The sequence below is a fragment of the Anabrus simplex genome, chromosome 3, assembly GCF_040414725.1.
Source record: "Anabrus simplex isolate iqAnaSimp1 chromosome 3, ASM4041472v1, whole genome shotgun sequence".
Classification (NCBI taxonomy): Eukaryota; Metazoa; Arthropoda; class Insecta; order Orthoptera; family Tettigoniidae; genus Anabrus; species Anabrus simplex.
This window is the reverse complement of record NC_090267.1, coordinates 290,654,715-290,680,163: the sequence shown is the minus strand read 5'-3', so window position 1 is coordinate 290,680,163 and position 25,449 is coordinate 290,654,715. Positions and strand designations below refer to the sequence as shown.

Genomic DNA, 25,449 nt, shown 5'->3' with positions numbered 1-25,449 from the left:
GATGGACCATGTGTCGAGGGATTTCAGTGTTTGTACTCAGGTAAATTTATGTTGTTCTTGATTATAATATTCAAGGTTTCTTTATTGGTTCCACACTGCCCATACTTAAAACACACAATGACAAAAAAAGTTGTTGTCTGCATTAAACGTACATGTTTCAACCTTTCTGTCCATCAGCTGTCACAAATAGTAGAAACATCCGTACATATCTGCTATTTTGCTATTTGCTTTACGTCGCATCGACACAGATATGTCTTACGGCGACGATAGGATAGGAAAGGCCTAGGAATTGGAAGGAAGCGGCCGTCGCCTTAATTAAGGTACAGCCCCGGCATTTGCCTGGTGTGAAAATGGGAAACCACGGAAAACCATCTTCAGGGCTGCCGACAGTGGGGCTCGAACCCACTATCTCCCGATTGATGGATACTGGCCGCATTTAAGCGACTGCAGCTATCGAGCACGGTCGTAGACATCTGAACCCTCAAAATGATTACAACACATATTAAAATATGGGTCCGCCTCTGTGGTGTAGTGGTTAGTGTGATTAGCTGCCACCCCCGGAGGCCCGGGTTCGATTCCCGGCTCTCCCACGAAAATTTGAAAAGTGGTACGAGGGCTGGAACGGGGTCCACTCAGCCTCGGGAGGTCAACTGAGTAGAGGTGGGTTCGATTCCCACCTCAGCCATCCTGGAAGTGGTTTTCCGTGGTTTCCCACTTCTCCTCCAGGCGAATGCCGGGATGGTACCTAACTTAAGGCCACGGCCGCTTCCTTCCCTCTTCCTTGCCAATCCCTTCCAATCCTCCCATCCCTCCACAAGGCCCCTGTTCAGCATAGCAGGTGAGGCCGCCTGGGCGAGGTACTGGTCATACTCCCCAGTTGTATCCCACGACCAAGAGTCTGAAGCTCCAGGACACTGCCCTTGAGGCGGTCGAGGTGGGATCCCTCGCTAAGTCCGTGGGAAAAACCGAACCTGGAGGGTAAACAGATGATGATGATGATTAAAATATGGTCACTTGAAATGACATTGAACTCCATAGATAATCTAATCGCAACACTGAATTGTGTGAATTTGACATTTTCTAAACTCATTAGCAGGCGTACATGATTTTGTTTCACCTCAAGTGACATAAACATATATAACAACATTATTTCAAACAGTTATTAGAATTTTTCAGAAGATCTCCGTGGTGCTTCGTACACCATAACGTTTTGATTCCGTGGTGTATTTTGTTCACATTATAAGTTTGGAGGCATTACAATAATGAGAACGTTCGAACTGTAATATTTAATAATTAGGTATAAAATTGTAGGCCACGGCCACTTCTATCCCATTCCTAGCCCTTTCCTGTTCCATAGTTATTATAAGATCTACACAACTCAAAAATTTTGGGGAACATATTTTGAACGTATGCCATGCCCCACAAAACAATACCTCACACCCAGATATATAACAAACTAAACCTTTATTCTTTACCGTTGAAGTATGCAAAAGAACATCAATGGATTCGCGTTCATTTTCAGAACACAAACGGAAATGTCTCAATAGGGACGAAAACAAAGTGATAACAGTCCTCCAGAGTGGATTTTTATCACAGTTAGAGAGCTTCAATATGTATTGTGTATGTCCTCCACTCGCATTTATCACAGCTTGGCACCTAGGTGGCCGGCCCCGTAATGTAGGGGTAGCGTGCCTGCCTCTCGGCAGGAGGCCTCGGGTTCGATTCTCGGTCAGGTCACGGATTTTTCTCTCGACCTGAGTGCTCAGCCTACGTGATTAGAATTGAGGAGCTATCTGACGGTGAGATGGCGGCCTCAGTCTCGAAAACTGAGAATAACGGCGAGAGGATGCGTCGTTCTGACCACACGACCCCTCGTAATCTGCAGGCCTTCGGGCTGAGCAGCGGTCACTGGACGGAAAGTCCATCCTTCCTGAATCAAAGTGACAGCTCTTGTGACTTGAAACTCGTTAAAATGTCTCATGGGATGTGCTGGTTGACGTACAACGTGCTTAAATGACCGTAGTAGTCTGTGTACCTCACAACGACACACGGACGCACCGCTATTCGCTTTGTTTTGAGGGGTCAGCTGACATTTTAATGCATGGCTACGCCTGCAGATGGAGTATAACTTCGATTTTACATACCCTCAGTAGCTAAGGTCTCAATGTATGTTGTACGGCCATTGGAACCACATCTACCAAATTAACGTTCACATACTAGACGTTATAAAACATGTTCCCCTAATTTTTTGAACTGTGTGTGTGGGTCAGTGTGACGTAAAACAAATAATGTTGACGTCATTTAAACTCTTCTGAAAATCATCGTTTCTTCCCTTCACTTATCCTAAAATATTTTATATATATAAATCTGTCTACGCCTTAGTCCCGTGATACGGGGTTGGGGATGAGGTGAAATATATGGCAGTTTTTTACGGCCGGATGTCCTTCCTCAGTTGAAGAGCTAATTAAGATGAAATGAATAATGATGAATAAAATTGGGTAAAGAGGTGAAAGGAATCTGCTGGGGCCTTTGAGTAGGAACTGTCCCGGCACTTGCCTGGAAGTGTAAATGGGAAATCACAGAAAACCATTCTCAGGGCAGCTGACGTCGAGGTTCAAATCCATTCGCCTCCCGAATGCAGAACTCGTCTCATAGCCGTAGCTCGTTAATACGCGCGGCCACTGGACTCGGTATATCGATGTATTTGCCACACGCTTAAAAAATAAGTGAAGTCATTCTGTTTGTTTGTTTGTTTGTTTGTTTGTTTGTTTCTTGTTTGTTCTTTCCTTCTATCTTTTATTTCTTGCTATCTGTCTAACGCCTCACTACTCGCGAATACACCTGAAAGACACGCACCACGCATTTAACTCGGAATTGCATACATCCAAACTGTGATAGTTTACGAATAAAAAAGCACAATAGCCTGGAATTGTGGAAACCTTCACCTGGTAAATCTTTTCGATTTTGTGAATAAATAACTGCTATTTTGTGTTACATAACGGATAGTTATATTTCATATAATTTATTTTCTGTAGTATAACATAATATGAAGTAATCGTAAATGGTTTAAAAGTGGTAACGGTGCCCGCAACTGCAATCTGAAGATGCTCATGGACATACCACTGAGTATATTAAAGAGTTAAATAAAAATACTTTATTTAAAGTTCAAAGCCAAATTTCATTAAAATACATTTTCTGTACTAGTGTGAAAAAATTCGTACCAAATGGTTTTCAACGGAAAAGAAACCTGCTGTACGTATTCTTACTGCGAGGCGGGTGAATGCTATAACTCTTCTGGGCTGGATCTTTACGCAGCTTATCATCCATGGCGTTGTGATGGTCAGGAAAAATCACAGGTTGGAGAGTTCTGCGTTGATCTTAAAGCGGTACAAGCTCAGGTGTCGGACGTCATCTTTTCCAGAACTTAAGTATGTCCTTTGTTGTCTAAAACGAGAGACAATAGTCGTTGGATTTAATGGTGAGTTTCCTGGCCCTACACGTAGAATGATTTTAGGGCTTTTATTATGCATGTTGCTTTACGTCGCACCGACACATATAGGTCTTATGGGGACGATGGGACAGGAAAGGTCTAGGAATGGGAAGGAAGCGGCCATGGATTTAATTAAGGTACAGCATTTGCCTGGTGTGAAAATGGGAAACCACGGAAGACCATCTTCAGGGCTGCCTTCAGTGGGGTTCGAACTCACTATCTCCCGAATACTGGATACTGGCCGCACTTAAGTGACTGCAGCTATCGAGCTCGGTCCTTTTATTATGGCTATCATAAGTGTCATGCTGTGCTGTGTCTGTGATCCCTGCAGGTGGACTCTCCTCGGGTTGATATATACCGGGGGGTTGTGGATTTGTCTTTGTCCACTGTACATGTTAATGTGCGTCTAGTTATCCTATGTCCCTGCTTTCTTCGTTACGCAAAATTTGGTTCCTGGGAAAGCCGCAGCTGGACGTAGGAAATCCTTCGATGTTCTGAGATAAGGTGTAGGGATATTGTTCGCGTGCTGCTCTTATCGCCGATTTCATGCACGTAATTAGTTGACACTTAGCGAATTGGCTACGCAATGCAGATAGTGTAGTTGGAAGCTTCCGGTCGGGTAGTTCGGACCAGAACCCTGCAGCCAGGCCCACCGCGCAGCACTTCAAACCCACGGGCTCCGGCAGCCCAGCCGGTGCAGTGCCTTTCTCTTCTGATGCGGCCGCGTAATGGCCCACAGCACTGGTCTCATACAGCCCACCGCAGTCCACCGCACTGGACGGGCTCAGTAGAATAACCTTGAGTACTTCTCCCCAATAACATGTGCGTCGTGCACAACGCAATGTTCACGACACACTACTATGGATCACTCACTATACGAATTCCCGATCGCTAATAACATATTTCAAAGTAGGCTAATCGCATTTTGAAATTTTTCTGTTTTTGCAAGTTTCTTTACGTCGCACCAACACAGATAGGTCTTATGGCGACGATAGGACAGGAAAGGGCTGGGAGTGGGAAGGAAGCGGCCGTGGCCTTAATCAAAGTACAGCCCCAGCATTTGCCTGGTGTGAAAATGGGAAACTTCGGAAACCATCTTCAGGGCTGCCGAGAGTGGGGTTCGAACGTACTATCTCCCGAATACTGGATACTGGCCGCACTTAAGCGACTACAGCTATCGAGCTCGGTGCAATTTGAAATTAAACGGTAGATATTTCTCCCACACTGTAATAATAATAATAATAATAATAATAATAATAATAATAATAATAATAATAATAATAGAAAACAAGCAGAAAGTTTATTATAAACTAATATTCGTCTGCAATTGACATCAAGTTAACTGAAAATGAATCTAAATAACACGAAGTATATTCATAAGACTTCATTCGCGTTTACCTCAAAATAAAATACAAACTGAAATGACGTGCAAAATGCCAACAACAAAACCAAACCTGAACATGGATTTTACTTAGTGTTCGTAGTTTATTGGTCATTGGTGGAATTAAATTACTGTGAATGAAAAGAAGAACATCGACATTGTCTGGTTGTAGAAGAGACCATCGTGCGTTGAGAATGAAGCCCGCTGAACTGAAATTTCTCTCTGAAGCTGAACTTGATGCTTGCATACATAATACTTTCTTAGCGATGTGGTGAAATTTTGGATAGTTTTGTTCATTTGTTCTCCAATAGGACGCTATATCTATCTTCTTCCGTTCCACAATTTTGCTTTAAATATCTTTCCAGCTCATCTGTTGGAATAAGAGCATCCTGAACGTCAGTCCATGAAGATAACTTCATTACTGTGGCAGGTTGTGGAGTCGTGGAGTCTAATGACACGCAAACATTAGAATGCTCGTCATTCAAGCGCACCTCGTTCATAAGTTATTTTTATCTAATCATAAAAAGACAAAATCAGTCTGACTTCTTTAATCTATACCTACTAATGTGATAGAGAGTGCGAATTTTGTTAGTTTGTGTATATCTGGAGGGTTATCTCAGAAACTACTGGACCGATTCTAAAAATCCTTTTACTAATGTAAATATACATTATCCCTGAGGGACATGGGCTGTATTTTATTTTCAAAACAATTCGATGTGGGGGCGGCGACGGGGGAGATATAAAAATAATAGGCTAAAATATGCGAAATATCGAATTTGTCGTACAAGGACGAGACAAAGTTCATTTTAAGCCCCTTGACGAAGAACAAAACCCGGTAAGCTCTACGGGCCCTAAAACCAACCGTTATGGAGATATTGGCACCACACTACCCCTGCTCTCGGAACCGGATAATGAAATGAACTGCCCTAACCATGGCAACGTCAGCTCCAGGATTCTACAGCAGCGAGATTATGCGTGTACGTTTGGGCATAGCTGCCAACCAAAATTTGTACACATAATCCCTGAGCATATGTACAATATATCTCAAAAACTTAACATGTTACACACGTGAAGTGGTATTTATAATCTCTTCTAAGAATAAAGAGACATGTATTATTTTGTTTTCGGAAAAAAACACTTAAGGGGGGTAAAAAGGACTGAAATGTGAGTTGTTGTAAAGTTATAAGATGAGCATATCCACAATATATCTCACTTAACATGCTGCAGATGTGAAAATTGATATTTTTTATACTTTAAAAATAAAAAACAGGCATTACATTGTTTTTGGTTGAAAGGGACTGAAAAGGGTGTTGAATAATTTTTATTAGGGTACTGATATCTGAACAACTTAAGTTTTTGCAGACGTAAAAATTGGTATTTAGAGTCTCCGGTAAAAAGAAAGAAATACGTATTCTTTAGGTTTCGGAAAATCCACTTAAGGGGGTTTGAAATTATTGAAATATTAGTTGAATTATTTGTATGAGGATAGTTATATCTAAAAACCTAAAGATGTTGGAGGCGTGAAAATGAGTATTTGAAATCACCTTTAAAAATAAAAAAAGACTCATTTTTGGTGGGTAATATCAACTTCGGGGGGGGGGGGGGGGCAGGTGGAGTTCAAAGAGGTGTTTATTTTCATGAGGATACTATCTCAAAAACTGAAGATGTTACAGTCGTGATAATGTATTTGGCAACCCCTTTATAATTAAACACGTATTTTTTGTTTTCGAAAAACCACTTAAGGGACTGAAAAGAATTGAAAAACCAGGTGAATTTTTAAAATGTATACCGGAATATCTACAGTGTATGTCAAAATCTTTGCATGTTACAGGCATGGAACTTGGTACTTGGGATGTCTTAAAAAATAAAGAAGCATGTCCTTTGTTTGTTTTCGGAAAATCCACTTAGGTGGGGGTGGAGGAAGGGTTGACAAAGGATTTGAATTATTTTTATGCGGATGCTTATATCTCAAAACCTGAAGATGTTACAGATGTGGAAATATGTATTGAGAATCTCTTTTAAAAATAAAGAAACTTTTCTTTTTACTTGAGAGAAGAGGTTCTCACATGTACAGTTCTATGCTGCATAGTCATCTTAGCCCCAAACGTCAATACCAAAAACGTGGTTTACAGAGAGTTTCTGGGGTAGATGAAGCTCAATTTTTCCGTGAGGTTTTATACTTTAGGGATTTTCAGATACCGTAAAGTCTTAGTACAGTACTGAGGAACGATTACTTTTATCAAATTACGCAATCCACGCGAGATGCAGCGGTTAACTGCTAGTGTGTACGTAAAGTTCACCGCAGGTCGTACAGCACACAAAATTAACGTCTTTCCCGTCGCAGTCAACTGAAGGCTTGAATACCAAACAAATACGACTTTTAAGTTTAGGATCCGGTTCAGAAGTCTTGTATTGTGCGGTTTTTAGTTCGTTTCTTTCTCTTTTCTTAGCGTTTATTTGCCACGGATTCTTTTTCTTTTTTGAACTACAGTCCACATTCGTTTCCGATAACAGGACAGACGGGGAAGTCAAACTAAAAACCACAGCAAACTTGATCGTCTCCACTCGACCGTAATGCAACGCACTCCGCTGACACGCAGTACACTGTACACATTGAAGCAGTTAGCCCATGGAACTACCACAGCACTGTCCTTGGCTCACCGCGTACGAATGACATAGCGCTGGCCAGACCAACCCGTGCGGTGACATCACGGGCTTCGTATGTTCGAGCCTTTCAAAGCCCATTGCAGTCTATTGCCGAAGCAGCTCATGAGCTGGGCCGCTCTGCAGGACTCTGGCTCGGACTCTACGGTCGGCAGCTCTGGAAACGGTTTTCTGTGGGTTCCAGTTTTCACATCAGGCAAATGCCGCGGTTAAGCGTTTAACTACCACATTTCCAATTGTAGACCTTACCATCGCAGGTTTCCGGAGACCTGCAGGTGTTAGTGTGACGTTAAACCACGAAAAAGGAAAATAATAAAATATTAATTTCCATCTCCTTCACTAGTTTGTATTAGTGGTAGTTGATAATAATAAATCTTGATAATCACTCCCACTAGTCTGAAAAGAGAATGGAAAATATCCGACCCTTCGAGGAACAAAATTATTGGTAAAAGAATCGTTGAGGTCGGAAGAGAACATGATTGGACCAATGTAGGTCAAATAGAAAAGATTCAAATAAGGAGCCTGGCACAGGTTCGTAATAAAGTTCCAGATTCATTTAAGGATCTTGTTGCCGTTGCTTCGCCCTTTATGTTTAGTTGCCTCGAACGACTGGCAAGTAATACCGTGGCTGAATGATATGTCCCACCCACAGGGGAATCCACTCGCTTGCGTTCAATACCTGCGATGTTTGGACCTACAAACTTTGGACAGGGCGTGGAAATGTGGAAGTGTCGGGGCTGGTGCTGACTGCTGTTTACAGGTGTTGTATACAAGAATCACGATATACAAAGCACAACATAAACGTTTATTAATTTGTGAATATTCACACAGTATATACGAAAATGAACGAAATTTGACTTGCTGCTTGAAATGCTGTTCGCGTTAAATACGAACATACGCTAGTTGACTGATGGTCTGAGAAATATATATACATTTATATACTTGGTTTTTTATATGTACAATGATATCTATCTTGCTAAGATAGGATGTCCGAAGGAATGAATGTTCGTGATAGCTGATGACTATCTGTAGTTTGGAGAATTATAATGGGAACTTGGAGTAAAGTTTGTGGTAGCAGAATGCTAGGCATAAGTTTGAGAACTTGAAGGGAACTTGCGGCAAAGTTCATGAGTAGCAGAATGCTAGGCAGAATGTATGTCGGTGATACGGGAGGCAGAATAACTTAAGGCGAAAATGTCCTGAGGTGAGACCTCCCGATCAGAATTAGTCCACCTGTTCAGTACAGTTTTTAAGAGGGTACCTCCGTGTCTGACATACGGTGTAGTCTGATCGCTGGACACTGCGGAGTGCCTAGAGTGGAGAAGACGTCGCCCAATTTATACACGCTGGCTGACGTCACACGATTACGTCAGCGCGCTGCAGTCCACACCTCGTGGTATCTAGAACAGTCGATGCTAGGTGGGTTGCGGAGCTTGCAGGTGGCGGAGGACACACACAACACCCTCCCCTCCTAATTGCGCCGGTACGGCGTGAAGCGGCGATGGCGCTGGCGGCGGCAGCGATGCTGGGCTGGAGAGTCGGCCGTATTCGTTGTGTTGTCTGGAGCCTGGTCTGGGCGGAGGAGCGTAGAATCGTCCTGAAAAGAACCCATCGTGATTAAATGGTCCAGATTTCTTTCTGCGATGGATTTCTGAGGTGTGATAAGGGAATCAACAGAGGGAGATGGACGATAGCGGAGGCGGATCTGGTCCTGGTGGTGGCAGATGCGTTTCTCAGCGGTCTGGATGTCGTAGAGACGATGTCCCAAGGTACGGCAGATGATACCAGGTATCCAGGGAGTATTGGACTTGAAAGTCCGGACATACACTTTGTCGGCGGGGTTGAACATTGGTTGCGAGCGATGGGGCTGGGCAGGAAGAAGCTGCAACAATGAATGCAAAGTTCTGTGAGGGCGTCCTTGAATCTTGTGAGCTGGAGTGAAGTTGTCGGTACCAGGCATAGTCCTATATCTTCCAAGGAGTTGTAATAATGCTTGATCCTGGGTTAAACCTGAAGATACAGGTTTCTTCATGTTTTTCTTGAATGTCTGGAAAAAAGTTCAGCTTCACCATTGGATTGGGGATGAAAAGGAGGTGCCAAAATATGCCGAATGCCATTATGGGTGCAAAAGTCCTGGAATTTAGTGGCAGTAAAGTGAGGTCCATTGTCTGAAATTAATACTTGAGGTAAACCTTCAGTAGTGAAAATCTTCTGAAGTGCTCGAATGGTAGCTTCCGTAGTTGTAGAATACATTTCTACGACGTAAGGAAAATTAGATAGAGAGTCTATCACGACGAGCCTCATGGAGTTAAGGAAAGGTCCGGCGAAGTCTATGTGTAATCTTTCCCAAGGAGAATTAGCAGGAGGCCATGGAGCGAGGTCCGACGACGATGCGTTCTGATGTACTTGACAAGGTTCACAGTGGCGGATGAGTTTCTCGATGTCGGCTTCAAAACCAGGCCAATAACAGTGTTGACGGGCGAGTTGCTTGGTGCGTGATATTCCCCAATGACCTTCATTTAACAAGTTGAGAACTTGCTTGCACAGACTAAGTGGGATAACCACTCGGGATAGGGTGCCTGTTTCTAATAGGATTACTCCGGCACGAACTGTGAGACGATGCTGAAGACGATGATAAGGTGCAAGGCTGGTAGGAAGCTTATGTTGAAGAGGCCAACCACTGCTGATATAAGTACGAATTGTAGCTGGTATACTATCCTTATCAGTCGCTTTGGCGATGCAAGTGGCGTCAATGGGAAAACTGGAGACTGTGTCTTCAAGTTCAATGTCTAACTGAAGACATTCAGATTCTTGAATATCGAAAGTAGTATCAGGACCGGCAGGTAGGCGAGAGAGAGCATCAGCATTACAATGCTAAGATGTGCTACGATAGGTAATCTGATAGGAGTAGTCAGAGAGAAATATTGACCATCTCTGAAGTTTCCGTAGAGAATGTTCTGGGATCTTATTACCAGGATGGAATAAGTGAACAGGCTTGTGATCAGTGATGAGGGGGAAATGGTTACCATACAGATACTCATTGAAGCGGCGAATGCCAAAGATAATAGCAAAGGCTTCTTTCTCTATCTGACAGTAGTGACGTTGTTGCTCGTCGAGTGTCTTGGAAGAGAACGCTATAGGACGTTCTTGTCCGTGGCGATCCTTCAGGGAGAGAACGGCGCCGAGTCCATACTCGGATGCGTCCGTGGCGAGAGTGAGTAGCTTACTGGGATGAAGATCAGTAAGCTTGACAGCGTGGACAAGGGCCTTGGTGATGGTCTGCAGGCATGCTGACATTGCTGAGGCCAATGAAATTTAGCACCTTTCTTGCGTAAGGCATTTAGAGGAGAGGCTACTGAAGCGAAGCGTGGAATGAACTCCCTGTAATAGTTAGCTTTTCCGATGAAGGATTGTAGTTGCTTGAGAGTCTGCGGTGGAGGCATGTTGGTAATGGCAGAGACGTTCTGTTGGCTGGGACGGATGCCATGTTTATCAATGATATGTCCTAGGTACTGAACTTGAGGTTGAAAGAAGGTGCACTTAGCAAGATTAGCACTTAGGCCATTTTCTTTCAATTTGGTGAGAAGCAGGCGCAGATTATTCAGATGATCTTGATGATCTTTTCCGTTCACAATAATGTCATCAAAATAATTAGCGCAACAGGGAATGGAGGCGGTAAGTAGTTCTAAATATCGCTGGAAAATCGCAGCGGAGGAAAAGACACCGAAAGGTAGGCGTTGAACTGTAGCAGACCAAGAGGGGTATTCAGTGTGAGGCACTGTTTAGATTCTTCATCTAAGAGTAGCTGGAGATAAGCTTCTTTGAGATCCATTATAGAGGAGAACTGTCCACCGGCTAAACGTCTTCAGGACGGGGAATCGGGAAAACGTCGGTTTCACTTTGAGAGTTGATTGTAGAGCGAAAATCACCACAAATGCGGATATTGCCATTTGCTTCCTTACCTACGACGAGCGGAGTAGCCCATTTACTTGAATTGACTGGAGCTACGATACCGGCTGCTAGCCATCTCTGTACTTCTTGCGTAACTTGATCATCAAGTGCAAGTGGGATTGGACGTGCTTTGAAAAAGTGAGGCTTGGCTCCTGATTTAAGCTGTTTATGAGCTGTGTAGCCTGTGGCTGTGCCTAGGGTGGAGTCGAAAACTTCGGGAAATTGCTCTAGTAGATTAGTGACATCTGAGGTATGTTGCAAGGCGGAGAAGACATTGACGTTGTCATGTACTTGAAATCCGAATTTGAAGAGATCCATGCCTAGAATGTTGGATGCAGTGTAGTTATTGACAACCAGTAAGGTAACTACTTTATGGACATCTTTATATCTTGCGGAAACAGTGATTTTATGGCACCGATCACAGGTGGACTTGAAGATGCGGCAGTCACGGCGTTCGCGATTCTTTAAACATTCTCTGCAGGAAGGCAGGAGCTGAGGAGCGTGCTTATGAACGCGCGTCTTCGGAGAAGAGCGAGAATGAACCTGTCGGGAGCGCTTTGAAGTGAGCGAGCTGACCTAGCGGTTCGAAGGAGCAGAGTACTTGCTGTCCTTAGGAGATACCTGAGCGACTTCATGTTTGGTAGCTATTTCAGCTGCAGTCTTAATAGTCATTTCATAGACTGTGGCAATACGCTGTACTTCTTCTAAAGAAGGGTTACTACTTTTGACAGCGCCGAAATGAACTTTGTCTTGTGGAGTATGGAGAATGACTATGTTCCGAATGAGCGAATCTGTGTAGGGCGTGTTACAACCATCCTTAGAACAGACAAACTTGCAACTCTTGGCGAGGCCACGTAATTCCGCAATCCATTCTGTGTGAGTCTGGTGCGGTTTCATTCCGCATTGAAAAAATTTATAGCGAGCTGCTACAGTGTGGGGATCCTTAGCATAATGCTCATTTAGGCGAGCTAGGAGATGAGCGAAAGGGACTCCCGACATCTGGTCTTCTGGGCTTAATTTCTGAAGTAATTCGCAGGTTGCATTTCCTACAGAACTGAGTAAAAGAGCTCGTTGGCGCTACTCGTCCGTAATGGCGTGACAGATGAAGTGCTGTTGAAGGCGAGCAAAATATAATGAACATTCTTCTTTCTCTGGGTCAAAGGCAGAAAAGGCAGGAACGGCAGTGTTCTGTGTGGATGTAGATAGAGCCTGAAGGGCTGTAATCAATGCTGATTGCTGCTGTTGCAAAGCCTGCAGTACAGCTGCTAATTCTTCCGCATTAGCCATGCTTGCGGATGACACAGTGAGCACAACGTTTGAAGCAGGGTGTAGTAGAACCAGCTGTAAGCTTGACCTTCAGCGAGCGCAGGGGAGAGAGCCTGGGCAGAGGAAGAATGCACGAGAAAAGCAGGTGCTGTGGCCTTGATATGAAATGTTTGCCTGGTGTTCGCAGTTCGACTGGGCGGACACACTTGGAAGAATGTCACTGCACAAATGGGGTAGTGGAATATCGTCCTAGTGAGAGGAGGGAACATAACGTGGCACGGTGGCAAATATGTTACTTGTTCTCGTCATACTGTCGTGAATATTGAAGTTCTGAATTTTCCTTGTCATAATGTTACGGATGGTGTTTCGAACTTTTCCTCGTCGCCATATTGTTTTGTTGCATACAAGAATCACGATATACAAAACACAACATAAAAGTTTATTAGATTGTAAATATTCACACAGTATATACAAAAATGAACGAAATTTGACTTGGTGCTTGAAGTGCTGTACACGTTAAATACCAACATAAGCTAGTTGACTGATGGTCTGAGAAATATATATACATTTATATACTTGGATTTTTACATGTACAATGATATATATCTTGCTAAGATAGGAGGCCCGAAGGAATGAATGCCCGTGATAGCTGATGGCTATCTGTAGTTTGGAGAATTATAAAGGAAACTTGGAGTAATGTTCGTGGTAGCAGAATGCTAGGCAGAAGCTTGAGAACTTGAAGGGAACTTGTGGCAAAGTTCCTGAGTAGCAGAATGCTAGACAGGACGTATGTCGGTGATACGGGAGGCAGGATAACTTGAGGCGAAGATGAGGTGAGACATCCCGATCAGAATTGGTCCACCTGTTCATTACATTTTTATACTTGGATTTTTATATGTACAATGATATATATCTTGCTAAGATAGGAGGCCCGAAGGAATGAATGCCCGTGATAGCTGATGGCTGACATCACACAATTACGTCAGCGCGCTGCAGTCCACACATCGTGGTATCTAGAGGAGTCGATGCTAGGCGGGTTGCGGAGCTTGCAGGCGGCGGAGGACACACACAACAACAGGGGGAAAACAACGGGATCAAAGCATCTCCTAACAGCAGACTTAAGATTAATTTCACTCTCGAAGAATCAGGGTAGTGGATAAAGCATACGAAGGACTATTAAAGACCACCTGAGAGAAGTGTGGTAAAAAAGGTAAAGGAGAGGAGTGAATCAGAAGTAAACATGATCAATGGTGGACTCATGCGAAGGCCTGTGGTTATCACACTAAAACCTCATAAGCTGTAAGTCACTTGGGTGTCAGATTTGAGTCATATCCGAATAAATGTAATTTACTATGCTGCTTATAATTTTCTGATTAATTTGATGCCTTTTCTTTTCAGTTTGCCTGTTGTCTTTCTGATAATCATTGGGGAGACAGTCGAAGAAACTCAGGTAAGTAGTTGAAAGTTCGTTAGAACCAGTAAAACATCGACTATCCGAAATTAAGGGATAGCATTTGAACTAAGAACCAGCCACGCGGTGATTTTCTTGTCGAGGACCACCACAGTCGTTTCCGAGTTCAATGCAAGGGAGATGCGCGCGCATCGCCCTCGCCTTGAGTGCAAGGCAAGCTTGTAAGCGAGTGCCTATCAAGAGATGTGTTTGTAACTTTGCGCTATCTTTTTTGTGTGTATTATGGCTATGTTTACTACTGGATGGCGTGCATGTGTTAACTCAGTCCATCAGGTACAAACATGATTTCAAGAATGATACCCGTGTGTAAAAGTTCGTACAAGAATCCATGTTCGTTTAATACATTTTATTCCATGGGAAGAGTTCCACCTAAGAAACCAAATGGGCAGCGTAACTTAGAAAAAGTGAAACAATGACAGTGTTGAACGCTGAACGCTGCCGACACACAAACTGTCACGGTCGCCGAGAGTAAATGCACCGTGCGGCTGGTTTCTAATTCAAATAATGCTCTCACAGTAATTGGGACATGCGTTTGTTTGGATTATCAAATACATACGAAAATTCTCATTATAACTCATGAAAATAGGGTTAACTGACTTGCTAGTGCTATATACACCTTTGCAAACACATATATTGATCTGTCCTTAAATTGAGTAACGTACTCGTGATACAGATACAGTCAAAAGCAGGAAACACTTAAGAAGTTCTATTACAACTCTCGAGCAGGTGCATATCGTTTTCCAGACACAACTAAGGAAAGGCTGTTAATGTATTACAAAGATACATGTTTATGACTTGACTCATTGTTTTTTGCTATTCGTTTTACGTCGCACCGAATAGGTCTTATGGCGACGATGGGAGAGGAAAGGCCTAGGAATGGGAAGGAAGTGGCCGTGGCCTAAACTAAGGTACAGCCCCAGCATTTGCCTGGTGTGAAATTGGAAAATTACGGGAAACCATCATCAGGGTTGCCGACAGTGGGGTTCGAACCCTCTATCTCCCGGATGTGAGCTCACAACTTCGCGCCCCTAACCGCACGGCCAACTCACCCGGTGCTCATTGTTTTATTAATATAGGTTAATATATAGAAGTCGAGGTGTGTATCATACAAGTAGGTGTGAAAATGAGAATAAACGGAAACTATTGAGCCACTTTCAAGCAATCGAGGAACTTAAAACTTGGTGCCACAGAACCCGTATTTCCAAATTCCGTAGAGATATTGAAAATTCTCAAAATACCCCGAGAGAGCGAAACTCGGAGGTGGGGTTTTAAAACGCAGTTTTTTATTCGCTGGGAATCTATTTTCGAGACGATTACCTATAGTTTTCGTTGGCTTAAAAAGATTCCTGAAAATCAAAATTAATTTTAAAAATCCAATCTGGAGAAAATGTTCGGTCACATATCGAAGATATTAAGGGGAGGATAATAAGGCGGCCTTTTCTAGGTCTGCTACCTATCATGTAGTCCGCCTCCGTAGCGTAACAGTTAGTGTTATTAGCTGCCGTCCTCGGGGGCCCGGTTTCGATTCTAGGTACTGCCAAAAACTTAAGAATGACAGGAGGGCTGGTATGTGGTTGAAACGGTACATGCAGCTCACCTCCTGAAAAGAGCTGCACCACTTCGGGATGAGGACACGAGTTTACTTTTACCTATCATGTAAGAGAGCTCCTCAAGCTGAGGATTAAGTACTTAGGCGAACTGGAAATAGAACCCGTGGCCTCCGGGTAAGAGGCAGCACACAGGAATGACGTGACAATCGTACATGAATAATGACAGATTCGAGCTATATTATTTGTTGCTGATATAGTGACCTCTGCTCGAGAGTTAACAGTCCAACGGATGTTGGTAATTTATTGTCTCATTTTGTACTCTTCACGGAGCTTATTACTTTTTCTCACATCACTTCGTTGTTTCTTACCTTTTACTGTTCATGGAGCTTCAAATTTCACCACAGACCAATTCACGGTTCCTTGTAACATGCCCGGCTCCAGGGCTCAATCGTCAGCGTAGTGGTCTTTGGTTTAGAGGGTCCAGGGTTCGATTCCCGGCCGGGTTGGCGTCCCTATATGCCTGTAACTCATTCGTTACACGTCCACACTATCCTTCACCACAAGACGTTGTTTTGTACGTATATGCGGCAGATATTTCACAATCTTGTCGCAGGTCAGCCTTAGAAAGGCTGCAGCAGGCTAGAAATAGCTACGCGAAATTTAATTTTAAAAGACCTTGTAACATTGAAGGTGTTTCAAATGTCAACGCAGATCGATTTATTGTTCCTTACCTTGAAAAGTTCATGAAGCTTGAAATTTCTCTGCAAAGTGATTGTTTTTTCGTTGTAACGTTCACGGCGCTTGAACTTTCACTGAAGATCAATCCAATGTTTCTTATCATGTATTCCTTACGGAATTTCTACGCAAATCAAGTCGGTGCTTTTTACCTTGTGAACATTCACGGAGCTTGAATTTTCTCTTCAAATCAAGTCGTTGTTTCTTACTGTACAGGATGCTTCGATTTTTTCTCAAATTAAATCATTGTATCTTTATTACTTTCTTAATCTGCTTACCCTCCAGGGTCGGTTTTTTCCCTCGGACTCAGCGAAGGATCCTACCTCTACCGTCTCACGGGCAGTGTCCTGGAGCTTCAGACATCAGGTTGGGGATACAACTGCGGAGGATGACCAGTACCTCGCCCAGGCGGCCTCACCCGCTATGCTGAACAGGGGCCTTGCGGGGGGATGGGGAGATTGGAAGTGATGGATAAGGAAGAGGGAATGAAGCGGCTGTGGCTTTAAGTTAGGTACCGTCCCAGCATATGCTTGGAGGAGAAGTGGGAAAACCACGGAAAACCACTTCCAGGATGGCTGAGGTGGGAATCGAACACACCTCTACTCAGCTGACCTTCCGAGGCTCATTGAACCCCGTTCCAGCCCTCGTGCCACTTTTCAAATTTCGTGGAAGAGCCGGAAATCGAACCCGGGCCTCCGGGGGTGGCAGCTAATCACACTAACCACTACACCACAGAGGCGGTACTCATTGTATCTTGTAATTTAAAATTTCTCTGTCCATCAGTTCTTTATTTCTTACCTCGAACTTTTGCTTGAATTTATTTCGCAAATCAATTCTTGTGTCAAATGTGCATACCTAAATATTACATTTATTTCCATAGTCATATATTTTGTCTACTTTTCGAGGAGTAATTATCAAATATACTGTATTTATGTACCTGAGATTAATAAACACCAAATCAGTTTGAACAATTTATCTTCTCTTCAAGAGTCGACTGTTTATTGAGGACCTAAGGCAGCGCACCAAGAAAATGATCGTGGAAGGTGGCAAGGTTGTGGCAAAGTTATTAGCAACGTTCCCGGACACGGGGGCACAGGCTATACAGACGGCGGATGTTGACGATGTACGAGGTAAGTTATAGTTCAGTACACCGAAAGTAATACTACTTCCTTTCTAAAGTCCATTCAGCTATCAGTATACCGAAGAGAATTTTTCATTATCATTTGTTATTTCCTAAACCGAGGAAAAAGGCTGAGTTGCTCAAGGGCAAACGTCGTCAACTCAACGTATTTCACACAATCTATCTGCAATTTTCTTGATGTAGAAGACCAGCTTTTACGCACATATAGAAAGAAGTTGTACAAGCAGAAGTAAATAAAGAATATTGTGATTGATTGATTGATTGATTGATTGATTGATTGATTGATTGATTGATTGATTGATTGATTGATTGATTGATTGATTGATTGATTGTCAGAGAGACCGAACATCTAGATCATCGTCCCCTAAAACTATGTTTTAATGTATTATTAACATAGAAGCATATTGCTTTGTTTTGTTCTTCTGTAAGAATACAAGGTCCTATACTGCGTTCTTTATGATCCCTTGTACCTAAAATCCGCCACTACCTGGCACACTCCTTTGGCTGACACCGAAGGTGCAGGTAGACCTTCCATGCGAGGAAACGGGGCATGTTCGTGCAAATAGTTGACGACGTCTGCTTAATACGGCGCTTTTTTAGTCGACATGCAAGTTTAGATTGAACAGGAAACGGCAGCTTAACGTGTCTCATATAATTTAATTTTATGTTCCTTTGTGGTCAAGGAACTAAGCCTACCAAATGTAGGCCTACTAGTGTGTTTAAGTAACGCTAGCAATCTGTTTGACACGCAAACTTTCCTCAATGCTATGTCCGGCTTCATGGGTCAATGGTTAGCGTGCTGGCCTTTGGTCACAGGTGTCCCGGGATCGATCCCCGGTCGGGTCGGGAATTTTAACGATAATTGGTTAATTCCGCTGGCACGGGGTGTGGGTGTACGTGTTGTCATCATAATCATCATTTCAACCTCATCACGACGCCCAGGTCACTTACGGATGTCAAAACCAAAAGACCTGCATTTGGCGAGCCGAACATGTCCTGGGACACTCCGGCACTAAAAACCATACGCCATTTCATTTTTCCTCAATGCTGTAAAATATTCGCGACTTTTAATGAACCGCATACTTCCCTGAGTTATTATGAAGTAAGTTGAGTGCAAATAATTTGTTAAAATAGTTTGCGATGATGATTATTGTATTACAAGTGATCAGCTTTAACAGCTTCATTTCAAGTAATACTAATCCCGTATTGACTATAATCAATCAATGAATATTCAAGATAAACAAGAGAAATATGGACAATTTAACTGTTTTACCTGTCTTATGACTTACAATTTGAACAAAATTTGAAGATCTTATTTTAAATTGTCAAAACTTTTAATGTGTCTTTCCAGTTTTAATATTTATTTCTGATATATTAATATTAATTTATTATTAGCTGATGATGTCCCTTAGGGGACGAAACATGTCCTAGATATTAATAAATTATATATTGTATTGAATAGGCGGACCGCTTCATTATAATATTTAAGTTTATCTTGAATATTCATTGATTGATGATTATTGTAGTGATTGTTGTCGTTGTTGTTGTTAGTGGTGGTGTTTTACAGTTCCAAACATATTTCTTTTTCAGTGAATCACCACTGATCTGCACTTAGGGCAGTCGCCCAGGTGGCAGATTCCCTATCAGTTGTTTGCCTAGTTGAGGCAATCGGCCCGAGATAAGATAATCTGACAATAATAACAGTAATGTAAAACAGGTACATGTGCAATTCATGAACTTGAAACTAGCATTCTGCGTTCAGTCATCAAGTTCTTAGTTACTGTCAGATATGTGTAGATCAATAGACTCCCTAGAAGGTCATGATGAACTTCACTTATTGATGACACTAGGAAAAGAGAATGTCGAGCTTGTACAGTAGTTAGCAAGAGGTTTACTAACGCATGCTCTTGTTCCGACGGCTCCTAGCCTTGGGCACTGCAATACAAGCGTTCACATGTCTTGGTATAATCAAAGATTTTATTGATTCATTCTCGCTGTTTGCATATTTGTTGTTAGATTAAAGAAAGCAAAAAAAAAAAATGTTAAGTATTCAAACCAGACAACCTTTTGTGAATAGGGAAATATTTAGTGGAAGTGTAGGCCTATATATTTGACAAACCATTAATCTTCTTCTTCTTCGACTGCTACCTCTTTATCCCACACTTGTGGGTTATGGGTGCGAATTTCGTCACACATGTGGAGTTGGCCCTGTATTACGGCCGGATGCTCTTCCTGACGCCAACCTATATGGAGGGATGTAATCACTATTGTATGTTTCTGTGGTGGTTGGTAGTGTGGTATGTTGTCTGAATATGATGAGGAGAGTGTTGGGACAGACACATACACCCAGTCCCCGAGTCAGAAGAATTAATCAGAACCGATTAAAATCCCTGACCCGGCTGGGAATCGAACCCGGGGCCCACTGAACCGAAGGCCAGTATGGTGACCATTCTGCCAACGAGTCGGATTTGACACACCATCAGTGACAAGAGGAAATTATTTTTTCACTCAGACACTTATAATCTTTCTGTAAGCTTACATTTGGGAGAGGGTCGCGTACCTTAAGAGAGTCCCATCTACTCCCGCCGTTTACCCGCCATCGGGTACCCGTATGCAATCATCGGCAGCCCTTAATTAAGGCTATGGCCGCTTCGTTACCACTCCTACCCATCGTCGCTGAAATACTGACGTTAAACTATTACCATTAAACGCACAGTTTTTCTTATCCTTCTTCGTCCTGGCCTTTTCCCCCAATTTACTGATTTCGCCCAGTTTTACGGCCGGATACCCTTTCAGACGCCAACCTATTGTGAAGGGATGTGCTCACCATTGTGCTTTTGTAGTGGTTGGTAGAATGGTGTGTTGTATTAAGATGAAGAGATGTGCATTAAGACGAACACAAACGCGCAATCCCAGAGCCAGGGGAATTAACCATACTTATTTAAAATCCCCGACCACGCCTGAAATCGAACTAGTGAACCTCTGAACCGATGGCTACAAGCTGGCCATTCAACCAATGGGTCAGACTGTACTCTTGATTTCTTCTTTCTCGATTTCTTTCTTATGCCTATAACTGAGGGGAATTTTCATTATCATTTCTTACTTCAAAAAACCGAGGACAAAGGCTGAGTAGCTCAAGGACAGACGTCGCCAACTCAACGTATTTCACACATTCTCATTAAATGGCTCTCGATCTATATGGGGACAGTGTGGAAAGATAGTCTCTGATTTTGACTATATTACTCCATTAATTTCTATATTGAACGGAGTTGCTCCGCGCGCGTTAATGCGATACGGCTATGGATCTAAGCTGAGCATTCGGGAGCAACGTATGTTCGAACCCCAGGCTGCCCTGATAATGCTTTTCTGTGGTTTTCCATTTTCATTTCCAGGGAAATGCCGGGAAATTCCTATTTATATGCCAAAGCTGATTCCTTGCACCTCCTTACTCAATTTAATTCACCATCATTCATCTTTGTTAACTCCTCAACTGACGTTGGTGACAGGAAGGGCATCCTGCCGTAAAACATGCCATGTAAATTCATCTCATCTCATCCCCGACGGTATATCAAGAAACGGGATTAAGGGGTAGACAATAGGCTCCATGGATTCATAGGTCTCCTTTTGTTCTTATAGAAATATGTTATGATTCTCTTTTAAGTTCTTTGAAAATGTTTAAAAAGCTACCGAGCTCGATAGCTGCAGTCGTTTAAGTGCGGCCAGTATCCAGTATTCGGGAGATAGTAGGTTCGATCCTCACTGTGGGCATCCCTGAAAATGGTTTTCCGTGGTTTCCTATTTTCACACGAGGAAAATGCTGGGGCTGTGCCTTAATTAAGGCCACGGACGCTTCCTTCCCACTCCTAGCCCTTTCCTGTCCCATCGTCGCCGTAAGACCTATCTGTGTCGGTGTGACGTAAAACAACTAGCAAAAAAAAAAAGAAAAAAGAAAAAGCTAGGTAAACAATTCATAGGAAATCTAACCTCTGGGCGACAGCCCTAAATGCATATCATTAATCATTGATTGTTTGATTGATTTATTGATTGATAAGTTCAAGTACATAATGCACTACATATATTTGATAGCTACATCTACCCCTGGTCCCAATTAGTTCTACTAGACTATTGTGTTGTCCCCAGGTAAAGTGATCCGTGCGGAGTACCTTCTACAAACAGCACAGGCGGCGGGGAAGGATATCAGCACATGTATCAGAGATGAGCCGCGAAGGGCAGACAACCTTCAAGAAATCGCTCTCAGTGGCCTGAAGAAGTGTTATACCCGTGTCCAGCAGGCGACAGCAGATATCACGAAGGCGTTACAACTGTTGATAACAGAGACGCAGTTGGATGCGGGTGATATTGAGGGAGAGTTGCTGAATTGCTTCCTTCTTTCGAATTTGAATTCCACAGCGGACATTGATGTGGAGATGGAATCAAGCAATTGCTTAGCAACCGAGATCGACCGCCTAAATGAGAAGCAACAGAAAGTCCTGCAGAGGATTAAAGTAGAGGTGGGCAACTATATATTTGCTGATTATAATGCTAGTGATGATGATGATGATGATGATGATGATGATGATGATGATAGTCTGCCAACAGGTTAGCAGACGCGTAGTTGTACACTGAGCTTCAGTGTTACCAGGATCCAGAAATGGCAAATCCCTCTAGAGCTCTCAGAAAATCACTCTTACAGTGTTCTTAATTTATAATAATAATACACACCAGTTCATGTACATTGTCTATGTCTTGTAACTTCTCAAGGGCCTTCAGTATTGCAACTTGCTCAGCCTGGTTGTTTGACCATCTATTAAATAACTTGAACCTAAGTTGGAAAGTTACTTCAGAGTTGATACGTAGATATATTCCAGAACTGACATCCGACTCGATTTTGCTGTTGTCTGTGTACATCTCGACTGTATGCAGCACTTCTTTCTTCTTGTCTTGTTTTCAGCTGGGTGAGGTCAATTTTTGTAATTTATTTTAAAATCAATTTCTGTGGTACCTTTGGTTTGTTTTATTATTCCTTTAATGATATTTCAATAATTTGTAATTTCCCAAAGTTTAATGTTAATAGAGGTAATTCCATTCATAATAAGTTTATTGTTAAGTCGACATTGCTGGAACCTCTACTAGACTGAAATGATGGTGAACTATTGCCTTCATTCATAATGTACAGCTGGTTTTCTAGTAGAAAATTCTCTAGTGTTTTCCCTCTGCTGTTCGTTAACACGTCAAACCAGAGACATGACCTCGAGTCACTGTCTATTTCTGCTACTACACCTCTTCCTTCTACAAAATCCAAAATCTTTTCTATTTTAATCATATCGGTTTAAATATTTCGGCGAATGTCAAAGTATAACATGCTGTAATCAGGTGTAAGGACCCTCTTCTGTTTCCAATTACGGTTGCATCTTCATAAGATAACTGTTGGATGATCAGAACATCGACTGATTTGTTTAGCACGACGATAACTGCCCTGCATTTTCTGTTTTCAAAGAAAGTTTATATTTAGTAGGAATTCTTGTGGGTGTGTTCTCAAAGATGTGAGGTTCTTGTAAGAATGCTATGTCTACTTTTAATTGAATATTTGTGTAAAGTTTTGTGTGGCTTAAATGTTGTAGGTTTATTTGTATGTATCTATTATTACTATTATTATTGTTTAAAATGTCAGAAATGTGTTGCTTATATTTGTGTTTCAGATTCTTAACGTCCAGCATTGGGCAGAGGATGTTTTGCGTCAGGGGATAGTTTGCCTTACGAACGAGGAACAGCAGGCGCTGAAGCTGGAGCTTGCCCTCGTCAAGGAAGTAGAAGAGTGTATCATGACTTTATCTTGAAGATCTGGTGCACTTGAACAAATTCATGAAACATTTCAACTCAACAAACAAAGTTTCATTATTGCAATATTACGCCAAAAATTATACTCTTCGGTTTGTTGGTCAAATTACTCTGGAAGAAAGTAACGGATGACTGGTTGTGGAATTTCAATGAAATAAAAGTACCCATAGTACAGTAATACCTTGACAATTTACTTTTCTACCCAGTGCAAGATTCAAATGATTCCTCTTATTTTAGAAGCCCGCTACTGAGATGTTGTGCTGAATGGCTCAGGCGGTACGACGCTGGGTGTTTGTTTCTGAATAACGGACTCGATCACTAATCAGAAGGTAATATTTGAAGGTGATTAAATACACCAGCCTCGTGTCAGTAGATTTATTGGCAAGTAAACGAACTCCTGTTGGACAACATTTCCGGGATATTTTCTCCACAAAAATATTAAAAATAGTTGCTGGTACGTAAAAACCACATTATTAATATTAATATAATTAATAATTAATATTATTTTGTTCTTGTGTTTTTAATTTAGCCTCTATGGACTGCGCGTTAAGGGGAAGTTGTACCTTGTATACCCACAATGTTAAATTGGTCACTTCTAGGTACATTTTTCTCCTGAATTGTTCATGATAATGTTATAAAATTTTAATAGCTGGTAGAGGAAGGGTTTCTCTTCTTTGACCTATTTGTGTAGGCAAGTACCTTTTATCATGTAGTTTTTACAGAATTTTTTGCAAGTTATTAAAAGAATTTCCAAAATATCCAAATATTTCACTTTTATTAATTCATAATTTCTGAAATATTAAACTTAAACTCTTCAACAAATGCATCAATAATGTTAATCCCAGTACCTGTGTGGTGTTTAAGTTATACTGTTCTGTGATGTTTAGTTCCTGAGAAAAATGTACTTAAAGATTAAAAATATAAAATCTCAGAAAACAGGTTTCAAAGTTGAACATAGTTTGTTACTCACTTTAGAACATCCCTGCACCATATCCTGGGTCATCTGCATTTTCCTTATCCTCCCTGGCCCTTTTAGCATTCCTTGAGTGCATTCTTGCCTTCCTAGCCATCATAGTAACTTCATAATCTGCTTTCTTGACACGGACAGCATCCAACTCGGAACATGCCTTCACCATATTTTCCCCAGGTTTTATGCCTAACCTTTGAAGCAGCCTAACTCTACCAACATTACCATCATTAAATGACACAACTGCATCATATACACCCAAATTCAATGTATCCTTAACTACAAATACTGTTTTAGGAATTCTAGACCATATTACACTATTAAATGATTCATTTGGGTTCTGTGTTTTACCATGCAAACATTTACGCAACAGGTTTTGATCAGTCAAACTTCTAAAAACTGGCTTTATTACATTGCACACTTCAACAGGCAATGAGTGCCTATGACTATACCACCGCCGTCTCAATCTCTATATACTGCCTGCTCTGTGCCGCGAGAATTGCGTTTACAGCGACATTGCAGATGGCAGCACTTACCGCACCCAGAGCACATGTTGGTAAAATGAGAGTTGGTCCGTAACATCAGTATAAAAAGAAAACTAATCCTTACCATGTTACTAATTGAGAAGATAATGCCCATAGAGAATCTAATATTTCACATTTGAGATTGGCTTAAGATACAGAAACGTAAAATATATAAAATCTTACTAGTTACAGTAGATATATTAGGATCATCCCACTGCAGCATGGTACATACGAATTTCAGAATTTTCTCGACACGAGTAACAGAGCATCTTTTCAGTCCTTTCTTTACTGTTATTTACCAGCAGCGGAGGCAAAAAAATAATTATATCACTATTTCGCTGACCCGTGGTTCATGACCAGTCTTCAGGATGGTTTTATAGCACATAATGCAGTGCGTGATTTCGTCATGTCATTAAATCCACCACCTAATCTCACTGAACTAAATAGGGCTTCTATTGCGTCTCCAGAAAA

General features: G+C 42.0%; 1 protein-coding gene across 1 annotated transcript; it reads left to right on the top strand.

The window, feature by feature from the left end:
* On the top strand, nucleotides 1-23,486 carry LOC136867241 (uncharacterized). The gene is made up of 6 exons (XM_068226841.1): nucleotides 1-40; nucleotides 14,151-14,202; nucleotides 17,497-17,638; nucleotides 21,790-22,248; nucleotides 23,271-23,278; nucleotides 23,349-23,486. The coding sequence occupies exons 1-6, from the start codon at nucleotides 9-11 to the stop codon at nucleotides 23,484-23,486; spliced, it is 831 nt and encodes a 276-aa protein (XP_068082942.1). The 5' UTR covers nucleotides 1-8.
* The last annotated feature ends 1,963 nt before the right edge of the window (nucleotides 23,487-25,449 follow it).

What these genes read in the sequence shown, in the direction of transcription:
- LOC136867241 (XM_068226841.1), top strand. Translation starts at nt 9, where the DNA reads ATGTGTCGAGGGATTTCAGTGTTTGTACTCAG. An exon ending in ATTTCAGTGTTTGTACTCAG is followed by an intron (nt 41 to 14,150) that starts GTAAATTTATGT and finishes TTTTCTTTTCAG; the next exon opens with TTTGCCTGTTGTCTTTCTGA. An exon ending in AGACAGTCGAAGAAACTCAG is followed by an intron (nt 14,203 to 17,496) that starts GTAAGTAGTTGA and finishes CTTCTCTTCAAG; the next exon opens with AGTCGACTGTTTATTGAGGA.